General features: G+C 53.0%; 2 protein-coding genes across 3 annotated transcripts in view; one reads left to right on the top strand and one right to left on the bottom strand.

The window, feature by feature from the left end:
• Positions 1-15,403, top strand: part of EFR3B (EFR3 homolog B) — a 37,327-nt gene extending 21,924 nt beyond the window's left edge. Inside the window, exons 6-23 of one of the 2 annotated variants that reach the window (XM_054383588.1) lie at positions 458-607; positions 2,776-2,910; positions 3,201-3,279; positions 3,930-4,065; positions 4,604-4,765; positions 5,970-6,081; positions 8,532-8,583; positions 8,786-8,958; positions 9,559-9,634; positions 10,217-10,378; positions 11,455-11,586; positions 11,700-11,767; positions 12,566-12,693; positions 13,057-13,148; positions 13,505-13,553; positions 14,339-14,445; positions 14,594-14,643; positions 15,298-15,403. In XM_054383588.1, coding sequence (XP_054239563.1) covers positions 458-607; positions 2,776-2,910; positions 3,201-3,279; positions 3,930-4,065; positions 4,604-4,765; positions 5,970-6,081; positions 8,532-8,583; positions 8,786-8,958; positions 9,559-9,634; positions 10,217-10,378; positions 11,455-11,586; positions 11,700-11,767; positions 12,566-12,693; positions 13,057-13,148; positions 13,505-13,553; positions 14,339-14,445; positions 14,594-14,643; positions 15,298-15,403 — 1,969 coding nt within the window. The remainder of the gene's footprint in view (positions 1-457; positions 608-2,775; positions 2,911-3,200; positions 3,280-3,929; positions 4,066-4,603; positions 4,766-5,969; positions 6,082-8,531; positions 8,584-8,785; positions 8,959-9,558; positions 9,635-10,216; positions 10,379-11,454; positions 11,587-11,699; positions 11,768-12,565; positions 12,694-13,056; positions 13,149-13,504; positions 13,554-14,338; positions 14,446-14,593; positions 14,644-15,297) is intronic. The other variant, XM_054383589.1, reaches the window with a different exon arrangement.
• A 4,095-nt stretch (positions 15,404-19,498) lies between these two features.
• On the bottom strand, positions 19,499-21,856 carry POMC (proopiomelanocortin). The gene is made up of 2 exons (XM_054383881.1): positions 21,728-21,856; positions 19,499-20,143 (listed from the first exon to the last, which is right to left on the bottom strand). The coding sequence occupies exons 1-2, from the start codon at positions 21,854-21,856 to the stop codon at positions 19,499-19,501; spliced, it is 774 nt and encodes a 257-aa protein (XP_054239856.1).
• Positions 21,857-26,766: the final 4,910 nt, after the last annotated feature.

Genomic DNA, 26,766 nt, shown 5'->3' with positions numbered 1-26,766 from the left:
CCAACTCCAACCATTAACCCAGCACTGCCAGGTCACCACTGAAACATGCCCCTCAGCACCACATCTACATGTACATGTCTTGTAATGTCCTCCAGGGGTGGTGACTCCACCACTGCCCTGGGAAGCCTATTCTAGGCCTTGACAACTCTTTCTTGAAGCAATTGTTCATTGTAGCCAACCTAAACCTCTCTTGGCACAACTGGAGGCCATTTCCTCTTGTCCTTTGGAGGAGAGATTGAGCCCCACCTTGTTCCAGCTTACTCTCAGGGCAGGAGGCTTTCCCTGTGGTCTGGAAATAGGAATTGGAGCATTGCCTGCATGAACCCCTCCAGCAGCCCAGAAATGAGTGTCTTCTGTCCAAAGTCTTGCCCAGTTCAATCCCTGGGTATATGAGAATGTAAACATATTCCATTTGCTGTAGAGATAGGAAGCATTTTGGTGTCATTTTGTTCCCTAGGATCCGGATGTCTGGCATTAAAGGCCTGCAAGGAGTGGTGAGGAAGACAGTGAATGATGAACTCCAAGCCAACATCTGGGACCCACAGCACATGGACAAAATTGTGCCCTCACTGCTCTTCAACTTGCAGAATGTAGAGGAGGCTGAAAGGTGAGTTGGATGCTGCTGCCATGAGCCGCCTACTCTGACAGAAGCTTTGGGGTCCTGGAGTGGCTTTTGGCAAGGTTTTGCAGGGCAGAAGCGTTGCAGGAGGATGATTTGTGTCTGCAGCTCACGAAAAATGTGGTGAGGGGAGACCCTGTGAGTACTCCACTGAAGGATGCAAAGCTGGGAGCAGTGGCTGACACCCTGTCAGGCCGTGGTGTCATTCAGCAAGACCTGTACCGGCTGGAGAGTTGGGTGGAGGGGAGCTTCATGAAGTTTAACAAGAGCAAGTGTGGGGTCCTGCAGCTGGGGAGGAAAAACCTCATGCACCTATACAGGTTAGGGTTGACCTGCTGGAAAGCACCTTTGTGGAGAACTGAACCTGGGACTGTTGGTAAACATCAGGTTCCTCATGAGCCAGCAATGTGCCCTTGTGGCCAGGAAGACCAATGGTCTCCTAGGGTGCATTCAGAAGAGTGTGGCCAGCAGGTCGAGGGAGGTTCTCCTCCCCCTCTAGTCTGCCCATAGTGAGGCCACATCTGCAGTTTGGGTCCAATTCTGGGCTCTCCAGTTCAAGAGTGACAAAAAAATTACTGGAGAAAGTCCAGCAGAGGCTACAAAGATGTTGAGGTGACTGAAGCATCTCTGTGAGGAGGAAGGGCTGAGAGAACTGGGGCTATTTAGCCTGGAGAAGAGTAGACAGAGAGGATCTTCTCAATGCTGATCAATAGCTAAAGAGCAGGGTCAAGAGGATGGGGCCAGACTCCTTTCAGTGGTGCCCAGGGACAGGCCAAGAAGCAGTGGGCACAAACTGGGATGCAGGACGTTCAATCTGAACAGGAGGAAAAAATTCTTCCCTGTGAGGGTGCTGAAGCACTGGAACAGGTTATCCAGAGAGGTTGTGGAGTCTCCTTCTCTGGAGAGATTCCAAACCTGCCTGGGCAACCTGCTCTAGGTGACCCTGATTTTTAGCAGAGGGGTTAGATTAGATGATCCCCAGAGATCCCTTCCAACCTCCACCATGCTGGAATTCTGGGATTCTGTGAAGGATGCTGCATGTGACAGGAACTCTGTGCCCCCGGTGCAGTGAAGGTTATTGCAGTAGGGCACCATAGCTCCTGTGATCCAGAGAGCTCTCTGCACCATCCCTTCGCAGTTTGAAAAGGTTCTGAGCTGCCTGTTCTGTGAGAGATTCCTGCTTAAATGCTACAGAAGCTGTTTTAAAGCCAGGCAAGGAATCTCAGGAACTGAAATATGGCTTTACTTGCTGACCTTCCATTCTCTTGGTCTGGCTTCTCACCAGCTGCATGCTTGCCACCAGCTGGGTGTTTGATGGGGAGGTGCTTAACTGAGAAGCAGAGAGCCGCAAAACAGGCGTGAATTCCTCCTGAGGTTTTTGTTCTCAAGGTTAAGAGGGATCTTTCAGACTTGGGAAGTGGGCTTCTGGCCTGATGACTTTTCATTTTGTTCTTCTAAACGGAAGCATCAAGGTGATAAAAGCATTTATGGTGTTTATGTGATGCCAAACAAGCCCAAGTGTAGGAAAAGAGGATAGATCACAGAATCCCAGAATTAACCAGGTTGGAAAAGGCCTTCGAGATCATCGAGTCCAACCTATTTATCTATCTATCTATCTATCTATAAGATGGATCTCCTCTGGGGTGTTGATATTCAGGGTGATTTGTGCCCAGTCATGACTGCTTTACTTTCTCTCCCCTGGGCAGCTGTGTCCACCCCGGGGGGAATGTAATGTCCTATGTCCTCACTCCCCCCGCCATAACATCCTTCCTCCTGCAGCACTGCACACTGTGATCATTCCCACAGCCCCAGGGATGCAGGGACTGTCGCTGCTGCCTGGCACAACCTGGCACCACAAGCAGGGCCAGCCTGGCACGTCTCCCTGCTCTGCCATCCATGCACACGTGCTGCTTTCTGGGCTGGCTCCAGTCCAGCAGTGCTTTATCACTGGGCACTGCTGGGACAGAGCTACCCTGTCTGTCTGGCAAGGTGACATCAATGTGCTGCAGGGTGGCTCTGGGCTCTGTGAGGGGTAACCTAGGAGGTGCAGGCAGGTGCCATGACGGTTTTGCTCCAGCCCTCCCCAGCTGGCTTCTGTGCCTCTCCCGCTGCCACACGCTCAGCACCACTCTCACCGCCCTCCTCTGCTTTCACAGCCGCTCCCCCTCGCCGCTGCAAGCCGCTGAGAAGGAGAAGGAGAGTCCTGCAGAGCTGGCTGAGAGGTGTCTGCGGGAGCTGCTGGGCCGAGCAGCCTACGGCAACATCAAGAACGCCATCAAGCCTGTCCTCATGTAAGTCAGGCCTCCCAAGGGAAACTGAGGCACAGGGAAACAGCTAGTGAGGGGCAGGGCTGGGTGAAGGGTCCCTCAGCATGCTGCTGGAGATGGGCACTGGGTTTCAGGCTTAGCTCTTGTCTTTGGATGCAGTGGCATGGGATAGATAGCAGTCGTGGAGAAAAGTCAGCTTGCGTCCCTGCCCTTGCCTGCAGGGTTTCTTCCCTGCTGCTTCTGGCCGTCCCTGGTCCTGCAGGATCCAAGGGACTGACAGTTTACTTTCCCCTCTGTTTGCATTTCCTCCTCAGCCACCTGGATAACCACTCGCTCTGGGAGCCGAAGATCTTTGCCACTTGCTGCTTCAGGATCATCATGTACTCGATCCAGGTGAGGAGCTGGTGGGACTCTGCCTGGTGGCACTGGCTGGGGACACACGTGCATGCTTGGAAGCTCCAGCTTCTGCTTCCATGCCTGGGCTGAGTCAGAGCCACCACCGCTGCATTGCCGCATCCCGGCGGCGCCGAGCCCAAGCGCTCCCAACGATCTTGGCCACCACGATGGGCTGGAGACACGCAGGGGGTGGGTGTGTGGCAGTGTGGGCTGGGCTGGCTGGGTGGGAGTGGGCTGGTGGGCGTTAGCCTGGCTGTGTGCCAGCCCTGCATGTTTTAGGATGCTGCTCGTGCAGCTTCTGTCTCAGTCTCAGGAGTGATTCCTGGAATCACAGAGCTGTTTTACTTGGAAGAGACCTTTAAGACCAATGAGCCCAGCTGTTAACCCAGCACTTCCAAGTCCCTCAGCACCACAGCTGAGCAGAGCTGAGCAGGGACTCAGTGCAGGATTTGTCCCTGGTAGCCATGTGGGTTATAGAAATGGGCTGCCACCTTGTGCATGCAGCACCCACTGTGCTGTGGGACCTGCTTTAGTGGTGGTCTTTGCTGTGCTGGGTCAACAGTTGGACTCAATAGTTAAAAAGGTCTTTTCCAGCTTAAGCAATTCTGTGATTCTGTGATTCTCTGATGTTCATGCACTCCTTCTAGCCACAGCACTCCCATCTCGTGATCCAGCAGCTCCTGGGGCACCTGGATGCCAACAGCAAGAGTGCAGCCACGGTGCGAGCAGGCATTGTGGAGGTCCTCTCAGAGGCAGCTGTGATTGCAGCCTCTGGGTCTGTTGGTAAGTGGACAAACCGATCCTCTCGATCCATCCTTTCACCCTTTTGTTGTGGTGGGAGCAGTGCTGGATGTTTGGACTGGGCTCTGGTATGTGAGCTGGTGATGGAGGATCCAGTCTGGAGCATGCAGAGGTGCTGGGGATCTGTTCTGTGCCATTTCATAGAATAGTTTTGATCCTTCTTGGAGTGGGGGGTGCAAAAGTGAGCTCAGTATTCAAGGTGTGGCCTCACCAGTGCTGAGTACAGGGGGATGATCACTACCCTGGTCGTGCTGGCCACACTGTCGGTGGTCCAAGCCAGGATGCTGTTTGCTTTCTTGGCCACCTGGGCATGCTGCTGGCTCATTTTCAGCCCTCATGATGCTCCTGGAAGGACGCTGCTCTTCTGTTGTCTGGCCAAACAGTTTTTCAGTCTCTTTATGGAGTGGTGTGATGCATAAACCACACTGTCCTTTGCAAAAATACAGCTTCCCTCTCCATGTGGAAAACTGTGGCTCTCTTCTCACCATGCTCCACCATCTCTCACCTCTCACCACTCCAGGCCCTACAGTACTGGAGGTGTTCAACACCCTGCTTAGGCAGCTGCGACTCAGCATCGACTACGCGCTGACAGGGAGCTATGACTCTGCCGCCGGCATCAGCACCAAGATCATCAAGGAGCATGAGGAGAGGATGTTCCAGGAGGCTGTCATTAAAACCATAGGTGGGGTGCCCTGCAGTGCCTGGAGTGGGCATGAGCTTGTGTTGGTGGGTGGGTTTATCTGCAGGATTATCTGGGGTGAAACAAAGTCACCCTCATTTTAGCAGTGGTGATGGGAGGGGATTTCTGTCTGCTGCCACTGGCTATCAGCAGGTGGCATTGCAACCCCAGGCATCCCCAGCAGGGCTGCTGAGCACAGGGAGTCGTTAGAGGCATAGAATTGTGGAGTCGTTTTGGTTGGAAAAGGCCTTTAAAATCCTCAAGTCCAACCCAGCAACTGCCACATCACCACTAAACCATTACCCTCCACACCACATCTACACAGCTTTTAAATTGCTCTAGGGATGGGGGCTGCTCTAAGCAGCCTGTTCCAGGCCTTGAAAACCGTTCCAGGGAAGAAGTTGTTCCTCATGCCCAACCCCTGGCACAACTTAAGGCCATTTCCCCTTGTTATATTGCTTTTTCCTTGGGAGAAGAGACTGACACCCACCTTGCTCCAACCTCCTTTCAGGGCTTTGTGGAGAGTGAGAAGATCTCCCGTGAGCCTCCTTTTCTGCAGGCTGAACAACCCCAATTCCCTTGGCCACTCCTCACAAGACTTGTGCTCTAGACCCTTCACCAGCTTTGCTGTTCTTCTTTGGATGTCCTCCAGCCCCTCAATGTCGTTCTTGGAGTGAGGGACCCCAAACTGAACATAGTATAAAATCGTAGTCTCACCAGTCCCCAGGGGGACAATCCCTGCCATAGTCATTATTGTTGGCCACACTATTGCTGATCCAAGCCAGGATGCTGTTGGCCTTCTGGGCACACATTGGCTTATTCGTCTTCAGCTGGCTGTTGACCAGCTGCCCCAGATTTCTCCCTGGGTAGGAGACCCTGAGGAAAGGAAGGAGAGTGGGGAATGTGAATGCTGCAGCTGCTGAGGATGATGATGCACCAGCCCCAAGAAAAGAAAGGGCAGAGGAAGGTGTTGGCATCTCAGCCTCACCCTGCCTGGGCCTGGGAGTGCCTGACCCAGGAGGAATTTTGATGCCTCTTGAATCACCCTGAAGATAAAGCTGCCTGTGGGTGCTGGATCTTAGCAGGCCTTGTCCTTTTCCAGTCTTGCTGTGAGGGTCCTGCTGCCAGCTTGGAACGGGGCACATGAGCAGACCCCATCACACTGGGTTGTGCCCTGCACACAGCTAGCTGACTCTTGTCCCCACAGGGTCCTTTGCCAGCACACTGCCCACCTACCAGCAGTCTGAGGTGATGGTGTTCATCATGAACAAGGTGCCGCTGCCCTCCTCACAGCATTCCATCGAGGACGGCAAAGCCGGGTGAGACCTGATGCCTTCCTCACTCCTCATCCTCCCCCTGACCTGCTCTCCCTCCTGCTATCCCATGTGTAAGGCTTTGAAGCCAGTGCTGGAAGTGCTGGGGAGGTCCTCAAGCCACCAGTTTAAGGTGATATTTGGGGACAGAGTGGGACATGGGCACACTATCAGAAAGGCTGAGCATGGAGAGCTTCTTCTTAAGAGCAGGGGAAGCTGAGCAACATCTGATTCATGGTTAAAGTATTTTGCTGTCTGCTGCAAACGTGATGACAAGGAGCATTGGAACACCAGAGCAGCAAGGGGCAAAAATGTTTACAGGAAGTGGTGCTGCAGGTACCTGCTGAGAGAAGAGCTGAGTCCTGGGGTGTCCTCCAAGGATTAGCCAGGAACTAAAAATAATATTCAAGGGTGTGACTTTGAATGGTAGAATTGTTTTGGTTAGAACAGGCCATTAAGATCATCAAGCCCAACCATTAACCAAGCACTGCCAGGTCACCACTGAAACATGTCCATCAGCACCACATCTCCACAGCTTTTCAATCCCTCTGGGGATAGTGACTCCACCACTGCCCTGGGCAGCCTGTTCCAGGCCTTGACAGCCCTTTTGTGGAAGAAATGGTTCCTCATGTCTAACCTCTCCCGGTGCAACTTGAGGCCATTTCCTCTTGTGCTGTCAAGTGTCCATATTTCAGCTGTCTGAGGGCAGTGAGGTGGCCACTGGTGAGCAAGAGCTGCCCATGGCTTTTGAGAAGCTTTTGTATTACTTCATGGGACTGGCTTGCACATTGCTGCCTCCCCACTCTGAGCTGCCTCTGAGCTTTTATTAACACTGAGCAGGAGATGATATTTATACCCAGCAGTGGAGGAAGAGGAGGAAGGGAAAACACCCAAACAAGATAATTGCTTGAGAAGTGTGGGAACAGACCATGAGAGCTATTTGAGGGTATCAGCTCTGAAACGTGTAGGTAAGGAGCAAACAGCTCTTGATGCTATATTTACCTTGGCTGTACGGTCAGGCTCTTCCCACTTGTCTGTGGTGGGAGAAGAGGCTTTGCTGGCTGATGGGAGGTGCTCTGCTCCTTGCTCACACAGGGGTGATTCCTGATGCCTGCCCTCAGTCCTGGTTCATGTGGTGGGAGGTGTGCTGGGTGCCATTCAGCCAGGGCAGCTTTCCTTACTGCAGGAGCATAATTGGGCTGCTAGCCCCAGGATGTCTCTGCTGTCGTAGAAGCATAGCATCACACAGTGGTTTGGGTGGGAAGGGACCTAGAAAGGTCTTCTAGTCCAACCAACCCTGCAGGCAGCAGGGACATCTGCAACTAGACTCAGAGCCATGTCCAACATGACCTGGAATGTTTCCAGGGATGGGGCATCTACCACCTCTCTGGGCAACCTGGGCAAGTGTCTCACCACCCTCAGGAGAAACAATTTCTTCCTTCTATCCAGTCTGAATCTCCTCTCTTTTAGTTTAAATCCATCACCCCTTGTCCTGTCATAACAGGCCCTGCTAAAAAGTCTGTCCCCAGCTTTCACCTCGGCCGCCATTAAGTATTGAAAGGCCACAAGAAATTTTCCCTGGAGCCTTCTCTTCTAAAGGATGAACAATCCCAGCTCCCTCAACCTCTCCTCATAGCAGGGAGGTTCCAGCCTCATGATCATTTTTGTGGCCTTCTCTGGACCCACTCCAGCAGGTCCATGTCTTCTCAGTGCTAGACTGGCTGTGCCAGGCTGTTTGTTACTGCTCCTTTATGAGCTCATGAGCTTTCTCCAGCAATAAGGTCTCCCCAGAGCCTTCTCTTCTGGGCATAGGTAGGCAGCACAAGCAGTATGTCATGGAAAGCCTGGAAATCCCTGTGTCCTCCCAAAACTAGGAAAGACTGAGTTCAGACAGTAGAGAATTCTGGATTCCCTCTTTTTTTGCATTAAACCTCACCACACTGCTGAAGTGGAAGTTTGGTTCATAGCGGCTCTGCAGGAAGTGTGATGGGAACAAGGAGCAGAGGTGCCTCCACGAGCAGGTGGGCTTGGGCTTTGTCCCTTCAATTATCAGCTCTTAAAAAGTGAGGACCCTGTTCAGAAAGAGTGCTTGGTGTCCCTTGAGAGTCCCCGTGGGAGAGGGATGTCCAGAGATTGGTTCATCATCCTGAGCTCAGCTTGCAGCTGCCTTGGAGGTGCAAATGCTGCCTTGTTTCCAGCACCTGTGGCAGGCTATGCGCTTGGATAATCATCATTCCTTCATCATCCCACTGTTAAGCATTCCTTTAGCAGCCTTTTACCTGGCTGTTAAGGATGAAGCTCGTTTGCTGGAGACCTTTACACCATGGCTGTCTGTGGTGGTTACTCTGGGGAAACTGGTCCTGCCTTTTCCAAGGCTTTTCCATCCTTTGGGTGTGGAAGGAAGGCTGTCTTGTTTCCACTTGGATTTTACCACGTGTTTCCTCTCTCCACGGCAGGGAGAACCGTAATCGGCTGACACAGATAATGCTCCTGAAGTCCCTCCTCCAGGTATGAACGTGGCACCATCCCCACAGGAACATCCAACCCCTTCTGAGGTTCCCAGCTGCTGGCATGGTAGAGCTGAGCTTGGGGATCCTCTCTCCTGGGGTGATTTAGGAAGCACTGAAGCTGTACTTGGTCTTCTTTGCTTGCACCTTCTCTTTCTTGCTGACATTGTCATGCTGCCTCTTGTTTTCTTTGATGCTTGAAGGTCTCTGTGGGCTTCCAGTGCAGTAACATGCTGACAGCACTTCCCAGTGCCTTCCTGGACAGGCTGCTCTCATCAGCCCTTATGGAAGATGCTGAGATCCGCCTCTTTGTCCTGGAGATCCTCATCAGCTTCATCGATCGCCACGGGAACCGACAGAAGTTCTCCACCATCAGGTATGTCCCTGGGGCCCCTCAAAAGGGCTGGGACCTGCAGATGCTGCAGAGGAAGCTTGGGAGGGAGACCTGCTGGGCTTGAAGCACTGGAAGAATAGTTGTTAAACTTGGTACCAGTTTCTGGGGTAGTTTAATGCTGCAGGTGAGTGGTCTGTGAGGAGCCACACAGGTGGGAGGTCTCTTTGGGTGTGGGATCACGCTGCTGAATGTAACTGTGGTTAGGCAGTGGTCCCAGGGGGATGCACAGGAGCAGTAACCTCCTAAGTGGCTCCATTGACTGCATTGCTGGGCACTTGCTGCATTGCTTTGGTAGAAGGTGACTGTAATCCCAGGTGGGAGCATCTCCGTTGGATTTACACAATCTTGCTTGGACATTTCTATGTCAGCTTGCCTTGGTGTTCATGAGCACACTGCCTTGAGATCCTGTAGTGGTTTCCCTCAGTGCTCTTGAACATCTCAGTTGCTCAGGTGGGTTTTAAAAGCCACCTTTAGCTTCGTCCTAGATGGCTCATTCCTGAAGTGGAGTTCTGCAGGCATGTGGCAATCACACTTCCTCCCTCCCATGTCTGAGTTTTCCCTTTCCTTGGCCTTTCCTTGCAGCACCATCAGCGACATCTCGGTCCTGAAGCTGAAAGTGGACAAATGCTCACGTCAAGATACTGTCTTCATGAAGAAGGTAGTGTCAGGATCTGGGCCAGACTGTCCTTGTGCAGACCAGTGTATGGACTGTGCCACTGTGTCCCCAGGTCACACTGAGTTTTGTAGTACCTTTGTAGTTTAGATGCCTCTACACCTGGAGATGTCCTTTGGGAAAGCTGGTGGGATTCAGTCTGCATCAGTGCTTCCTATGTATGGGCCTTTTAGACTCCTACATCACAGAATGGTTTGGGCTGGAAGGGACCTATAAAAGGTCATCTAGTCCAACCCTTCTGCAGTCAGCAGGGCCATCATCAACTAGAGCAGGTTGCTCAGAGCCCTGTCCTTTCCCTGCTGTTTGCTACAAGGAATGAGAACCCCAGGATGTGCTGGTACCCCAAAAGCTTTTTATCAAATGGCTTTCAAAGTTGTCTCATGTTATTTATTCATATTGATAGTCACAGCTCCTTCTCCCTGGGGCTTTCTTCATTTGCTTGGTGACTGCTGGGGTTCTGCTCTTTCCCACATAGATGGAGGCACCTTTGCTGGGCCTTGCTGCTTTTCTTTCTCTGTTGATGGCAGATGCTAAGGAAGTGACAGACATCTCTCTGTGTCCCAACAGCATGGCCAGCAGCTCTACCGACACATCTATCTGATATGCAAGGAGGAGAGTAATGTGCAGGCTCACTATGAGGCTCTCTTCAGCCTCCTGATGCTCATCAGCATTGAGCTGGCTAATGAGGAGGTCGTGGTGGACCTCATCCGCCTCGTGTTGGCAGTGCAGGTAGGCAGTGGGGGAGCTGGGAGGGCTGCTGGAGCTCAACACCGTGGGGTGGGTGGACTGGGATGTGATCAAAGAATCATAGAATCTTACAATCTTTTTGGGGTGGAAGGGCCCTTTAAAGATCATCTAGTCCAAACATCCTGTAGTGAGCAGGGACATCTTAAGTACTGTGTCCAGTTCTGGGCTCCTCAATTTAAGAGAGATGTTGAGGTACTGGAATGTGTCCAGAGAAGGGCAACGAAGCTGGTGAGGGGCCTGGAACACAAACCCTATGAGGAGCAGCTGAGGGAGCTGGGGGTGTTTAGCCTGGAGAAGAGAAGGCTCAGGGGTGACCTCATTGCTGTCTACAACTACCTGAAGGGGGGTTGAACCCTGGTGGGGGTTGGTCTCTTCTCCCAGGCAACCAGCAGCAGAACAAGAGGACACAGTCTCAAGTTGTGCCAGGGGAGGTACAGGCTGGATGTTAGGAAGAAGTTCTTCACAGAGAGAGTGATTGCCCATTGGAATGGGCTGCCCAGGGAGGTGGTGGAGTCGCCATCGCTGGAGAGGTTCAAGAGGAGACTGGATGAGGCACTTGGTGCCATGGTCTGGTTGATTGCTTAGGGCTGGGTGATAGGTTGGACTGGATGATCTTGGAGGTCTCTTCCAACCTGGTTGATTCTATGATTCTATGATTCTATGATCTTCAGTTAGATCACATTGCTGAGAGACCTGTCTAACTTGACTTGGAATGGCTCCAGGGATGAGGCATCTACCACTTCTCTGGGCAACCTGGGCCAGTGTCTTACCAGCCTCAATGTAAAAAAGTCTTCTTTAGATGGGAAGGAGCGTCTGGAAGGGGGAATGTTTTGGAGCTGGTCCTCTTTGGAGGAAGGGGGATCACATGCTTTGCCTGCTCTCAGCTTCTCCCACCACAGTAGGATCAACCCAACAGCCTAGGAAGAGATCCTAGCTGCCTTGTAGGAACTACTGCAAAGCCAGATTCCAAAAGCTAGGATGTTTGGAAGGCAGAGGATGCCAGAAGATGGATGGGGCCTTGTCCATCCTTTTCTGATGGAGCTGTATCTCTCTTGCAGGAGATTGCCCAGATCAATGAGGACAACCTGACGGCATACAACCGCTGTGCACTCTTTGCCCTCGGTGCAGCTTACCTGAACCTCATCAGCCAGCTCACCACCGTGCCCACCTTCTGCCAGCACATCCATGAGGTGTGAGGGAGTGGCTGGGGACAGGGCTGAAGCTTTTGTCCATAGCAGCTCAGACATCAGCCCTCCTGGCCACCCATGGGGTTTGAGCTTGGCTTCTTGCATGTCTTCCACAGGTCATCCAGAAGCGACAGAAGGAAGCTCCCTATCTGCTCCCTGAAGATGTGTTTGTGGAGAAACCCACGTAAGAGCCTGAGAATACCTTCTTCCCCACTGCCTGTTCCTTGAGGGACTGGCACTCATGAGATCATAGAATCATAGAGTTGCTTTGCTTGAAAGAGACCTTTAAGATCAACTTCAACTGTTAACTCAGCATTGCTAGGTCACCACTAAACTAGGTCCCTCAGCACCACATCTACATCTACACCACATCAGGGCTAGAAACTCTACCACTGCCCTGGGCAGCCTGTTCCAGGCCTTGACAACCCTTCTGGGGAAGAAATTGTTCTTCATGTCTGACCTGAACCTCCCCTGGAACAACTTGAAGGCCATGTCCTCTTGTCCTATCACTTGGATAGGACCAACCCCCATCTCACACCAACCTCCTTTCAAGGAGTTGTAGAGAGCAAGAACCTCTTCTTCTCCAGACTAAACAACCCCAGTTCCCTCATCTGCTTCTCACAAGGCTGGTGCTCTAGACCCTTCATCAGCTTTGTTGCCCTTCTTTGGATACCCTTCAGCACCTCAATGTCCTTCTTAGTGTGAGGAGCTCAAAGCTGATCCCAGGAGTCAAGGTGCAGCCTCAGCAGTGCTGAGTACATGGGGCTGATGATCTTTGCCCTCGTGCTGCTGGCCACACCATTGCTGATGAAGCCAAAATATTGTTGGCCTTCATGGCCACCTGAGCACACTAACACTGTGATGCATCCCAAGCCACAAGAATGTTCTGTTTCTGACTCAAAGGGACTGGAAACCATTCTGGTGTGGTTCTCTTAGCAGGATTAATGCTGCCATCTCCATTGATTTTTCTCCACCTCTGTAGGTTGAGCAAGAGCCTTGACCACCTGGGCCCAGAGGTCTTCTTCTGGCAGAGCAAGATCAGCGAGGTGCTGGGTGGCAGTGGCTACAACTCAGACCGCCTCAGCACACCCTACATCCCCCAGCTGACAGGTATGTACCACTCCAGGGCCTCCTGGGGAACTGGGAGGAGAGGAAACTAGGCCCTTGCACTGCAAAGTTAGGAGAGTGTGCAGTTCTTGTCCTCTACATGGGCTGGTTGTTTTCCTGCTCTCTGTTGGAGGTGCAGCCTTGGGGATACTGAGGCACAAAGTGGAAACTTCCTGGGGTTACCACATGCGTGGCTGGACGGCCATGAAAGGCTTGGCTCAGTCCTCACTTCTGCTGTTTTGGATGGCTTTGGGCTTAGAAGGACTGCTGTGAGAGCAGGATGTGAGGCTGGGAGCTGCCTGCGCTCACCCTGCTGCCCCCAGGATAGCTTCAATTAGCTCTTCAGCCCTTCCTCTTCCTCCCCAGATGAAGATCGTTTGTCCAAGAGGAAGAGCATCGGTGAGACCATTTCTCTGCAGGTCGAGGTGGAGTCGAGGAACAGCCCTGAGCGGGAGCAGGTACCACAGGCATGGGGGCTGCCTCACCCCTGCTACACCGTGCCCTCAGAGCAGCCTGCTCCTTCACTCTCCATTTGGCTTCACCCGTAATTGCTCCTCTGGCTGCAAGCACAGGGGCCCATAACTCAGACCCACCATGTCTTGCAGCAAGTAGGGTCAAACAGACCCAAACTTCCCCTGATGGGACCTTCGTGTACCAGCCTGCAATTCAGTGCACGGAATCAATATCCCTGGTCTTTAAGGACCAGGTTTTGGTGCAAGAATGCAGGTTGGGACACTAGTTCTGAGTTGTTGTGATCCAAGACCAATGTCCTGTGCTATGTGCTGAGCCTCATCTCCTTTTCTCCTTCCTTTAGAGAGCACCAGCAGAGGAGATCACGTACGAGACACTGAAGAAGGCAATAGGTAAGAGAGGGAGATGGCCTTTGCAGAGAGGTGGAGGCTACTGTGGTGATGCTTGCTGTCACCCCGTATCTGTGTGTGCACACCATGGATGGTCGAGTTCCCCATTGCCATGGCAGCATTTCATGTTCTGATGGGTCTGGTCCCAGAGCCCCACTGGAGATGTGCTCCTTAGCCTTCTAGGGGTGCCCAAATCCATACTGGGAAGGTAGGGAGGTGGTGGTCTGTGAGGGTGGGGAGCAGCTGAGAGCCACCTGGGCAGAGAGTGAGCTGAGACCACATCTGGATTACTGTGTCCACGTTCTGGCCTGCCCAGTTCAAGAGACTGGAGAGAATCCAGTGGAGGCTGAAGGGATTGGAGCATCTCTCTGATAAGGAAAGGCTGAGAGACCTGGGGCTATTTGGCCTGTACAAGAGGGGATCTTCTCAGTGCTCATAAAGATCTAAAGGGTGGATGTCAAGAGGATGGGGCCAGCCTCTTTTCAGGGGTGCCCAGGTACAGGACGAGGAGCAAGAGAACAAATTGGAACCCAGGAGGTTCCATCTGAAGATGAAGAGAAACTTCTTTCCTGTGAGGCTGCTGGAGGGAGCCCTAGAAGAGGCTGCCCAGAGATGTTGTGGAGTCTCCTTCTCTGGAGAGATTCCAAATCCTCCTGGAGACGACCCTGGGCAGCCTGCTCTGGGTGACTCTGCTTTAGCGGAGGGACTGGACTAGGTGTCTCCAGAGGTCCCATCCAACCGCCCCCATTCCGTGCCTGTGTGATGCTGTGATCTCCTCTCTGCTCCAGTAGACAGCGTGGCTGTGGAGGAGCAGGAGCGGGAGCGGAGGCGACAAGTGGTGGAGAAGTTCCAGAAGGCTCCTTTCGAGGAGATCGCTGCCCACTGTGGAGCCCGGGTGAGTCGAGCCTGTGTCACTCAAAACGCTCCAATGACAATGGGACAATGTAGCTCTGAATTTTGCCAGGCCACCCTCTCACTGCTGTGGTGGCTGGGGGGTGTGTCCTGAGTACAGCCCTGCTGTAGAGCCTCTGTGTCTCTTACAGGCGACGCTGCTGCAGAGCAAGCTCAACCAGATCTTTGAGATCACCATACGGTGAGTTGAGGGACAGCCAAGCACCCTGTGCCTTTTGAACTCCCCAGAAACCTGCTGCTGGAGTCTGGGGTGCTAGGGGCAATGGGGCCAATGTATGTTTCCCACCAAGGAGGCTCGCACAAGCTGGGGATGGGGGCCAGCCTGGGGTTGGAGTCTTCATAATGTCAAGAGCGGACACAAAGATTGTTGGGAGCAGGTTCAGGTTCTGGTTTGTTTGCCCCAGTTCTCTGCTGTGGTGGCACTGGGGAGACCTGCAATAGCGCAGGAACACATTTTCTGCACCAGGCTTCACTTCACAGGATCACAGAATGGTTTGAACGGGAAGGGACTTTTAAAGGTCATCTAATACAAGCCCCCAACTCTCTGGGTGAATCCATCCTCTTTTAGTTTAAATCCATCACCTTTTGTCCTGTCACAACAGGCCCTGCTAAAAACTCTGTCCCCAGCTTTCTTTTTTATCACCCCTTTAAGTACTGAAAGGCCACAAGAAGGTGCCCTGGAGCCTTCTCTTCTCCAGGCTGAACAACCTGTCCTCAGAGCGGTGGGGTCCGAGCCATTGGATTATTTTTGTGGCCTCCTCTGGACTCACTCTAACAAACTGCTTCATCAGCAAACCTCTCTGTAATCCACCTCCTTCCACTTCTTGTGTTTCAGACCACCTCCAAGCCCCTCTGGTACCATCACAGCTGCTTATGGCCAGCCCCAAAACCACTCCATCCCAGTGTATGAGATGAAGTTCCCAGACCTGTGCGTGTACTGAAGGTGGCTGTGCTGGTAGGACAGAGCCACCACCCACACCAAAGGAGGACCCCTTGGGCAGAGACTGCTGACCCTAGGGGGAACACATCCTCACAGGGACACGGACACAGAGGCCACCCCAAGACTCACTGACACCACAACCGTGTCTCCTGTGCTTTCTGTTGGGACCTTCTGCCTCTGCAGCCACGTTTTGCAGCGGGTGGTGGTGCGGGAGGTGGTATTTGCTGGGACCTCTCTCTCTGGTTTCATCTTTTGGGAAGAGGAGATGCTCTAGCTCTGGGCAGAGCACGTTGGGCCATGTACATCTTCCCAGCATAAAGCAAACCTCTTCCCTGCATTGTCTGTTGGCCATCTTGAGAGCCCCTGGCACTGGGCAGGGCTGAAACTGTAAGGGGGGATCTGGAGTGTGCTGGAGCGTGGGGCAGCCACAAACCAAAGCCTGCTCAAGCTGGTGCTTGAGCTCCCTACATCCAGCTCCTGGCCTGTGGGCTTTCATCTTCCTGTAGCTCCTTTGGCTAATGGCCAGTTCCTCTGGGTGCTTCACGGTGCCCCAGCGCCCTAGAAGGAAGATCCTGGCTGAAATGGATCATCCCATCTCAGTGTGGGGGCACACAGCAGGCTGGCTGGCGCCAGGTCACTTGAAAAACAAGATTTCTTTGGGAAAGCCCCTTTTTGGTGGAGGATAAACCCCCCATGAGCTGTGCATCTCACCTGGGTCACAGGCAGGCTGCTTGAGAGGAGCTGGCATGACGGTACACCTGGGCATGCAGTGGGACATCTGGGGCAGTGACACGAGGCATGAGCAACCACCATGCTGGGCAATATTGACTCACTCTTTTCATGATATTGGGTCTGGGTTGTCACCTTCTCTGGGTTCTTGCCTCAAAGAGAGGATTGTTTGATTATTTATTTATTTGTAGCAGAATCACTTCGACAAAGTCCAATTTTAAATCAACTGAGCCATAACCACAAAGAAACCCCCGAGTACTGCAGGAAATGGCTGTGACAGGGTCAGAGAATGCTTTGAGATGGAAGAGACCTTCAAAGGTCATCTAGTCCAACCCCCTGCAGTGAGCAGGGACACACAACATCTTCAACTAGAACAGTTTACTCAGAGCTTCCTCCATCCTGACCTGGAATGTTTCCACCTGCAGACCCTACATCTGGTGGACCATGGATTGAGCCTCTTCTTGTGCAGTAGGATAAAACTGGATCTGGGGCAGGGGGGAGATGAAGCTATCAAGGTTTTTGCTTTAGACATACATGGTAGGAAATTCTGGGTCCTACCAAACCCAAACTGCAACATAAAGATGGTAGGAATGGGAAGGAAAGATTTCTTGGAGGGTATTCAGGTGTTCACGGGGTCTCTCTTGCTCCCAAATGTCTTTTAAGCATTGGTGTGCTAAGGTGAGCTTGGGCACTCTTCACAGTCGGACAGGCACAGTGCAGCTTCTCTGAGCAGCCTGGGGGGGCCTGGGAGGTCTCTCCTGTGAGCTTGGGGAGCCCCTTCCCCTCTGCTGCTTCGGTCTTTGCCACCTGAAGAGGCACAGGAGGGCCTAAAGCTGGAGGTGTGAGAGCCCTTGCACATGTTGGAGGGACAGGAGGTGAAGGCAGCCAGCTCTGGGTTTGTTTCAGCCACGCCCTGTTTCCCTGTTTGTGGGCCCCCTCTCGCTGCAGCTCTCCAGGCAGTAATTTCAGGCTGTAATTACAAGTTCCCACCGCTGTGCTTGATCCTCACTAGCGGATACAGTTCATGACTGCCCCGAGATCACCGCTGGTTTGTGCTCTAATAGGGGCTTAGGGAATGGTCTGTTTTAAGAGGACAAACAAGGGTTTATTTTGGTCCCTGGGCTGGATCGTGGCACTGCCCTGCTAGCAGTGTGGCTCTGCCTGTGCCAGCCCTGCCAGAGGCTCTTCCCTTCCTACTGCCTTTCCTCAGCGTCCCGCATCCCGTCTCTGAGCGCTTTTTGCTCCCCTGCTCCTGCTGAACGTTGGGTTTGGGATGGATTTTGGGGTTGGCAGGGGGAACGGGAAGCAAGCTGCTGCTCAAGGAAGGAGGGTTTGTTCCCCTGGCTTTTCTAATGACAATCTTTAACAAAATGCAGCAGGAAAAGTGATTAACCCCCAAATTGCATGTCCAGGTTAAAAACACCTGGAGACACGATTTCACCCCAATGGGAAAACCAAAAAACACCTTCCCAAGTTAACCCCCATGGGAAAGCCAAAAAAAAAACACCTCCCAGAATTAACCCCCATGGGAAAAACAAAAAGCCCCTCCCCACATTAACCCCCATGGGAACACCACCTCTAAACCTCTTCAAAACCACAATAAAGGTAGGAAGAGGAGCACCAGGTTTCCTCACACATCACAGAACACATCTTGGAGTGCTCATCATCCCTTTTTTGGGGCAGAAAATACCCCTAGCCTCTGCTCCAGGGAGCTGAACTGGAATTATCCTCACAGAGCAGCTTGCTGGTCCCTCCTGTCCCAACACACTGCTGTCCTTCCTGTCCCTTGCTCTGCTCCATGGGGCCCAGCAGTGGGGCTGAGACTGTCACTGCTGCACCCCCAGCACCTCTCACTGCGTTCTGGGACCCAAACTCCACCTGTAAATTCTCACCACGTCTAGTGTAGATCCTCGTGTAGGTAGAGGTGACCAAGTCTATTTCTATCAAACAGAGACCTTTAGGTGCATGTCTGCGTTCCCATGGCTGTGCTGCGGGGCTGGCTGAGGGCAGGGAGGGGAGCGGGGGGTTAAAGGGGCCGAGAAGCTGCTGATGTTCTCCAGTGCACTGTCTCAATGCCCGTGTCCAATAAATGTTGATGTTGCCACTTTAGAGGCATTGTCTTGGTGTGTTCACAGCAGCCAGGCACCCCAGGAGAGAAAAAAACAGGTGGTTGAGGCTGGGATGGAGAAGAGGAGGAGGAGGATGGTCTCAGGTGAGAGCAATCTTCCTTCACTCAGGTGTGGTTGGAAAAGCCCTATAAGATCATGGAGTCATAGAATCAGTCAGGCTTGGAAGGGACCACAAGGATCAGCCAGTTCCAACCCCCCTGCCATGGGCAGGGACACCTCACACTAGATCAGGCTGGCCAGAGCCTCATCCAGCCTGGCCTTAAACACCTCCAGGGATGGGGCCTCAACCACCTCCCTGCACAACCCATTCCAGGCTCTCACCACTCTCATGGTGAAGAACTTCTTCCTCACGTCCAGCCTGAATCTCCCCACTTCCAGCTTTATTCCATTCCCCCTACTCCTATCACTACCTGATATCCTAAAAAGTCCCTCCCCAGCTTTCTTGTAGCCCCCTTCAGATATTGAAAGGCCACAATAAGGTCACCTCGGAGCCTTCTCTTCTCCAGACTGAACAGCCCCAACTCTTTCAGTCTGTCCTCATAGGAGAGGAGCTCCAGCCCTCTGCTCATCCTGGTGGCCCTTCTCTGGACACATTCCAGCATGTCCATATCCCTCTTGTAATAGGGGCTCCAGAACTGGACACAGTACTCCAGGTGGGGTCTCACCAGAGCTGAGTAGAGGGGAAGCTCCAGCCCTATGATCATCCTTGTGGCCCTTCTCTGGACATGTTCCAGCAGATCCATTTCACTTTGCAATTCTTTATTCTTTCCCTTGACAAGCACCAACCACCCCCCGGGACTCTTCTGATACCTGGGTAGCTTGCAAAAACAAAGAAAGGAAGGGAGGGAGGGAGGGAGGAAGGAAGGAAGGAAGGAAAGAAAGAAAGAAAAAGAAAGAAATAAATATTGGTTTATTTTTATTAATTTTTTTGTTTGTTTAGAATTCTTTTACTCTCTCATTTACAGTATTGTACAGCTCAGTGAAAAGGTGGGAATCACCCGGTGTGCTCCAAAGTGGTGACATCCCTGCTCCCAGAGTATGTCCAGTGGGTGTGGGGAAGTGGTTGATGTCTTTCTTCATCCTTAAGTTGGGAGCAGATCCCTCTGGAGCACTAATACAGAACAACAGAACAAGTAACCTCTAAGTGAAACACAATGCCAGGGGGACACTAAAGCTAGAGGGGGGGGTGGTGGTGGTTGGTAGCGAGGGTGGGACACCCCTCAGGCTCTCCCCCCCCATCACTGCCCCTTCTTGTAGGCGCTTTTGAGGATGGCATTTTTGAAGAGAGTCACTAGAGGGGTCTGGTTGTGCTCCGAGGTCATGAAGCCCCCGTAGCGCTTGTCCTTCAAGGGCATGTGCCAGCGGAAATGACCCATGCGGTAGGAGCTGCCCAACGCTGCCTTCTTCTTCTCTTCCTGGCCTTCCTCCTCCTCCTCCTCCTCCTCCTCTTCCTCCTCAGGTGGTGCCCCAGTGCCAAGCACCAGCTCCCTCCTGAACTCCAAAGGGTAGCTCTCGGCTGACTCCTCCTCCACCCCGTTGGGGTAGACTTTGATGGGTCTCCTCTTGCGCCCCACCGGCTTGCCCCAGCGGAAGTGCTCCATGGAGTAGGAACGTTTGCCTTCCTCCCGCTGCGGGCCGGCCCCCTCCTCCTGCTGGCGGTGCGCCGGTGGGCCAGCAGGCGGCGCTGCGGAGGGTGGGCTGTCCCCCTCCGGCCCTTCCCGTTTGCGCGCCCCGCCGCTGCTGTTCCTCCAGCCGAACTTGTTCCAGCGGAAGTGGCTCATGACGTACCTGCGGATGCTCTCGGAGAGGGGCTGCAGGTGCCCGTTCCCAGGGTACACAGGAGCCTCGGCCGACAGCTCCGACCGGCACACGCTGGCACACGCCTGCGGGGGGTGCGGGCAGCGTCAGCACCAGAGGGGGACGAGCCCAGGGCGGGTTGGCAGGGGGCTGCTTGCACAGCAAAGTGGTTTGCCTGGGAGTGGACTTTTAAGCGTCAGCACCAGGAGGGACAATCCTGGCCCAAGGGGGTTGGCAGGGGTCTGCTTGCACAGCAAAATGGTTTGGCTGGGGGTGGACTTTTAAGCGTCAGCACCAGGAGGGACAATCCTGGCCCAGGGGGGTTGGCAGGGGTCTGCTTGCACAGCAGGGTGATGTATTGAATCATGCAATGGTTTGAGTGGGAGTGGGCTTTAAACAGTTGTCTAACAGGTTGCCCAGGGAGGTAGTTGAGGTCTCTTCCATGGAGATACTCAAGGTGAGGCTTGACGAGGCTCTGGGCAGCCTGATCCAGCTGGGGGTGTCCCTGCTGACTGCAGGGAGGTCAGACTGGATGACCTTCGGAGGTCCCTTCCAGCCTGGACCATTCTATGATTCTATGATTAATCCAACACCTCAGCACTGAGCAGGGACATCTTCAACTGGATCAGGTTTCTCAGAGCCCCATCCAAGCTGACCTGGAATGATTCCAGGGATGGGACATCTGCCACCTCTCTGGGCAACCTGGGCCAGTGTCTCACCACCCTCAGCAGAAATAATTTCTTCTATCCAGTCTGAATCTCCCCTCTATTACTTTAAAACCATCCCCCCCTTGTCCTGTCACAACAGGCCCTGATGAAAAGTCTGTCTTCATCTCTTACAGACCCCTTTAAGTACTGAAAGGCCATGATAAATTCTCCCTGAAGCCTTCTTCAGGCTGAGCAACCCTAACTCTCAGCCTGTCCTCGCAGCAGAAGGGTTCCAGTCCTTGGACCCTTTTTTGTGGCCTCCTCTGCACCCACTCCAACAGGTCCATGTCTCTGAAATGCCTACAACCCGAGAGATGGACACAGCACTGCAGGTGGTATCTTAACAGAACAGAGGGGCAGAATCACCTCTCTCATGCCTGGGTACCAAACCAGCCCTGGGTGACTGGAAACAGTGCTGGATGGGGACATAGCTCCATTACGAGGTCCCTGTAGCAAATTCATCACCTGCACAAGGTGAGTGGCTGTGCCATTGTGTCACCACCACCCTCTGCAAGCACTCTTGGGCTCAGGGTGAAGCCAACATCCAAATTGCTCATTCTTCCCACATGTAAGCTCAAAACCTTATTCTAGCATCAGCCATCAGACAGGTGACAGGAGCCCACTGAAACCTGAAGTTATTTGGTCCCAGCATGGTAGTGGTTGGAAGGGACCTCTGGAGATCACAGAGTCGCAGAATCTTAGGGGTTGAAAGTGACCTCTGGAAATCATCTAGCCCAAGCTCCTCGCTAAAGCAGGTTAGCAGAGTCCTGCAGAGCAGTTTGCCTGAGATCACCTCCAGGTGGGTGGGGGAATCTTTCCAGAGAAGGAGGTTCCACAGCCTCTCTGAGCCTGTTCCCCTACACTGATGCAGATCACCCCCACGATGTTGGCATCCCCATCATCTCTTCTCCCAGCCCATAGCCACAAAAGCCACTGAAGGTCAGTCCTCATCCCCAGGCTTACCAGAATACCCGCCTCGTTGGTGAGGTCCTGGCATTTGCCACTCTCCCAGCATGGGCCACTGGCACTGGTGGGGTGCCAGAGCAGCAGCCACAGCACCACGGGCAGGATGCTCCACAGCGTGCTTGACATCCTGGCCAGGGGCAGGAAGTTGGGCTCACAGGAGGGATTCAAGGGGCTCTGAGCCCAGGAAATATGCAGGAACTATGGAGAACAACAAAAAAAAGAAACCCACTTATGTGGGGTTTTTTTTCCCTCCAAGACCCCAGGAGCATGGAGTGGATTTTGCCAGGGGGAAAACTGAGGCACGGCAAAGGAAAGACAACACCCAAAGGTACATCCCTGTCTGCACACTCATCCCTCTGCTCTGAAAAACGAACAGCATTCCCCTTCCCCCCTCCCCCCCTCTTCCCCCGGCTCTTCCTTTTTCCTTCTGAAGTGAAAGGCATCTCACTGGAGCTCAGGTCCTTTGTCACTGCTACCGCAGGTGACAGCCGCTGTCGGCAGGGATTGCTGCCGCCTCCTAAGAACCCCATCAAGATGAGTGATGCTGCCAGGAGGCAGCGTGAGGAAGCTCCATCAGGGTTCAGCCTTTGTCGACCACTCACGACTTGCAAGCCGATTCCTCACAAAAACAAAATCAAACGATGTGCTCCCTCCTAATCTGTCCTCAAGTGGCCACAAAACTGCTGCGTGGTGGGAGACAGGAGTGTAAATCATGATGAATTAGGATTGGAAGGGTAAGCCATGAATATCTTACATTAATCAGAGCATCACAGGAGGCTGTGGGTGGGGAAGGGACCTTTAAAGGTCATCTAGCCAGACCCTCCCGCAGTCAGCAGGGACGACTTCAACCAGATGAGGTTGCACAGAGCCCTGCGCCACCTCACCTGGGGTGTCTCCAGGGATGAGGTCATCCACAGCCTAGCTGAGGAACCTCTTTCAGAGTCTCATGGGACTTCAGATAGTACTGAAGTTGGCTACTTGGCTTGTGGGAAGGGCTATAGGAAGTGGTGGTGCTGTCTGGGATGTGGTGTGACCCCGGGGACTGTCCAAATTAAGGCAGCATTCAGATGAAACCTGGGGAGGGAAGCAGCCCTTGCTGCTTTGTCATCGAGGTGAAGCTGTAGTGGATTCCTGGACACCCGTGGGACCTGACTCTGTAGTCCAGGGGCTGAATTCCCTCTGCAGACTTCCAAGTCTTTCCCAAGAAGCCGTATTGAACTCAGCATGGCCTCACCTTCCCCCACGCTATGTGAGCTATTTAGAAGGAAACCCTTGTCCCCTGTAGTAGGAAAAACTAATTTTTTGCCCCCGATGTGTGGCTGGGGGGAAGAGCTGACCCTCTCCTGTGATTCTGGGGAGCCTGCCTGGAGGGGAACCTTCTTGAGCAGTGGAATAAAAGAACCTGATGGTTATGACAGTAAGTAATGTTTCAGAAAAAGGGTTAAAAGAGCAAGACATCGAATTTAAACATAAAAGGTCTTTCTATCTTTTGCTTCAGTTTGAGGGTGTCACCACCTGGGGATCCCCCAGCACAGCAGCAACCCTGTGACACCTTAACACCCAATAAAGCAAATAAACCCCACAATAAACAGAGCTGAGAGGGCTATAAACTGCAGACAAGGAGGGAAGGATGTTTTATTGCCCATCCCTTGCTGGGAATCCCCTGCCTGACATCCATCCATCCATCACAGTGTGTCACTCCCCTGTGGCAACTGGTTCCTAACATCCATCAAACCCAGATTTTTGCAACTTTCTTTGCGCCCCCCCCCCCAACACCCCACACCCTCTAGAACACCCAGGGAAGCCCCACAGGGCTTGAGTGGCCGGGGTTTGGTGCTTACCTGTGGCCGGGTTGGAGCCCAGGCACCGCAGCTCCTCCGTCCCCTTCTCCTGTGCACTCCCAGCCAGCTTCTGCCACTCGGCCGCTGGTCCTGGCAGCTTTTATACCCCCCCCACCATCGCGGCCGTCGCATCTGCTGGAGGGAAAGGGGGGGGGGGGGGGGGGGGGCTGGAAGGGGGGACAAGAGGGACCATTCCAGGTATGAAACAAAAGATGAGCAAGCCACAAGCTCTCTCCAGATCCGACCCCGTGGCGGATGGTGGTGGGGTGGGGATTAGCATCTCTCGGTGAAACACAGCCGGCAAAGTTTTCTGGGCGATGCTGCTAATTGAGTTTGGAGCTGGGAAAGCGGGGTGGAGGGGGGGAGAGGGGGAATGGAAAGTCCTTCATCAGGTGCCAGTGGTGGGTTTGGCATGGGTTGTTTGTCACTGACGCACAGGACAGGAGCATCTGTCACTCCTTGGGCTCAGGCGTGGGAGAATTTCGTGCTCCGGTGGGTGCTGAGGATTTGGGGTTGTATTTTGGTGAGATGAAAGGGGATTTGGTTAAAAATAAAGCTCTTGGGCTCCTCAGCCCAGGTTAGGGTGAGTGCAGGCAGCAAGCATCTCTGCCTGATGTGTCAGGGAGTCCTATAGCCACCAGCTTTGGGTGCAAAACCAGCAGGAAAGCATTTTCCAGAGCACTGACAGGTTTATGGGGCTTGGCCAGGCTCACCTGGCTTGGCCAGGCTCACAGTTCCTGTCTGCACCCATCAGATCCCAGCTTCCCTACTCACATAGAACCACACAGATTCCACTCTAGCTGGACTAGCTTTGGGCTGTGGATGCTTTGCCTATGGCAGAGAATCCCAAAGCCCAGCAGGACTCACATTTTCTATAGGGTTGACCCTGGCTACTCTACAGGTAAAGCTGTGGTGGCTTCCAGGAAGCTCCTTTGTACCCCTTGGCCAAGCCTTGCACCAGTAATCATGAGGGATGCTCTGTCCTCTACGGTGTGTTTGGTGCAGGATGGCACCTTGAAAAGGAGCTGGGGGTGATGGGAAGAACAAAAGGGTTGGAGAGATGGTGAAACTCATCTGGTGCCAAGTTTCCAGCCCTTACCAGGCAGCTGTCTTGGTTTCTCAAGGACTCAAATTCTTTTTCCACCCAAAAGAGGGTGGTGACATGCAAACCAACCACCCCTGTCCCGTGTCCCAGAACCTCATCAGGCCTCATGTAGGAGCCTTAACAGGGTGATGTTCAGAGCTGGTTTACCAGGTTTTGCATGGGCATTTACACCCTGTCTCCTGTGCTTGAGGTAGATTTGCCTCTGACCTTGCTCATCGCCTGACTGCTCTCCACAAGCATTCCAGGGTGATGGTACCAGTCCTCAGCTGTCCATCAGGATCAGAGGATGTTTTTTAGGTCTTTTTTCTAGTTCTGGGCTTATTCAGGCAAAGAAACACATCTGCATGGGGATTTTCTGTCTCTAGGATGTAATGGCAAGGTGGCCCTTGAAGTACCATCCTCACCCATAACACCTAAGAGTGATTTTTGTTGGGTCTGGGCTCATGCAAGAGCTAGATATGGGCTGTGAGTATCCATCCCACTAGCCCATGTGAAGCTCAGTTGTTGATTTTAGCTTTTATGAGAAGACACACGTGGAGGTTCACCTGCAATCTTGCCAGCAGATGTGGTCTCCTCTTGGGTGGGTGAAGGATTTGTTCCTATTCTACTCGACATGGTCCTCTGTAGTGAAGGAAACTACCCCAAAGGCAACCTCCTGGGGGGAAAACAACCCATAAGCAGGACACTGGGGTTAGAGGGACCCGGGAGTGTGGTGGAGCATTTTCATCCAGACATCTGCCTCAGGGTGGAGGTGTTCCATCCTGGAGAGGTCTCCTCTGGAGATCGTCTCCTCTTTCCAACAGCCAGAGGAGAGGCTGAGAATGAACAAAAATTAGGTGGGTTGTTCCTTGCCAAAGGATAGTGGGGAGCAACAACTTCACCTGAGCACCCCAGGACTGGAGGAAACCCTCCACTGAAGGTAACTAAAGGGGCAAAGCACCAGAAATTCAAGGAACAGCCTCTGCAGCACTTCAGTTTGCTTCACACCTTCTCTGGACCCTCACCCTCCCCAAATCCACCTCTGAACCATACACACCTCTCTGCAGTGCCCACAACTGCGTCAGCTGCCTCCATCCTTGCTGACAGATCCCCCTCTCTGCAATATTTTCCTGTGACAAAGAGCTATTCTGAGGCACTTTATGGCCCAAACTGGAGCTATGATTCCCACTTTAAAGGCTCTTTCATCTTCATTAGGCCAATCTGAGCCATTCATGTTTATAAGGAAGATGTGAAATCTATTTAGGAAAGCTCATTGAGTTGAGCGGCTGCAGGTGAGGGGCTGAGATGAAGCATCTTCTGCCATGGCTTTGGCAGCCTGTGCTGGGTCTCTGTGTTGCTTGCCAGCCTCACAAATGATGCTTTCAGACCTCCCTCCTGGAGACAACTGCAGCTGGAGCTCAGCTCCCCACTCCTGGTATCAGAGAGCATGGCATCTCTTGGAGATGTTAGTGCCTTGGCATCTCTATAGCATGCTTGAGTGTGGCCAGCAAGAGCAGGGCAGTGATTACCCCCCAGTTTGGTACTGGTGAGGCTGCTTTGGATACTAGGTTCAGTTTGGGGCCCCTTGCTCCATTGAGGTGCTGGTGTGTGTCCAGAGAAGGACAGTGAAGCTGATGAAGGCTCTAGAGAGCAAGTCTTGTGAGCAGTGGCTGAGGGAACTGCATGTTGGTCAGCCTAGAGAAAAGGAGGCTCAGGGGAGACCTCTCTCTACAACTCCCTGAAAGGAGGTTGGAGTGAAGTGGGGGTTGGTGACTTCCCCCAAGGAATAAACAATTGTAGAAGAGGAACTGGCCTCAAGTTGCCCCAGGGGAAGTTTAGGTTGGAGGACCAGAGGAACACTTTCTTCTCTGAAAGGGCTGTCAAGCCCTGGGACAGGCTGCCCAGGGCAGTGGTGAATTCCCCATCTCTGGGGAGGGTTGAAGAGCTGTGTAAATGTGGTGCCAAGGGAGATGGTTTAGTGGTGACCTGGCAGTGCTGGGTTAATGTCTGGACTTGATGATCTTAAAGGTGTCTTCCAACCAAAAGAATTCTGTGATTCTATGCAATGGCTGGGTCCTGCTCCCCATGCAGAGCTGCTCCCAGTATATGAG

Source organism: Indicator indicator, chromosome 9 (assembly GCF_027791375.1).
Source record: "Indicator indicator isolate 239-I01 chromosome 9, UM_Iind_1.1, whole genome shotgun sequence".
Classification (NCBI taxonomy): Eukaryota; Metazoa; Chordata; class Aves; order Piciformes; family Indicatoridae; genus Indicator; species Indicator indicator.
This window is presented reverse-complemented; position numbering and strand designations above follow the sequence as displayed.

Excerpts from the sequence above, each read along its gene's own strand:
- POMC (XM_054383881.1), bottom strand. The coding sequence starts at position 21,856 with ATGTCAAGCACGCTGTGGAGCATCCTGCCCGTGGTGCTGTGGCTGCTG. Across the intron at positions 20,144-21,727 it reads CCAACGAGGCGGGTATTCTG|GCGTGTGCCAGCGTGTGCCG; the intron begins GTAAGCCTGGGG and ends CACCCCCCGCAG.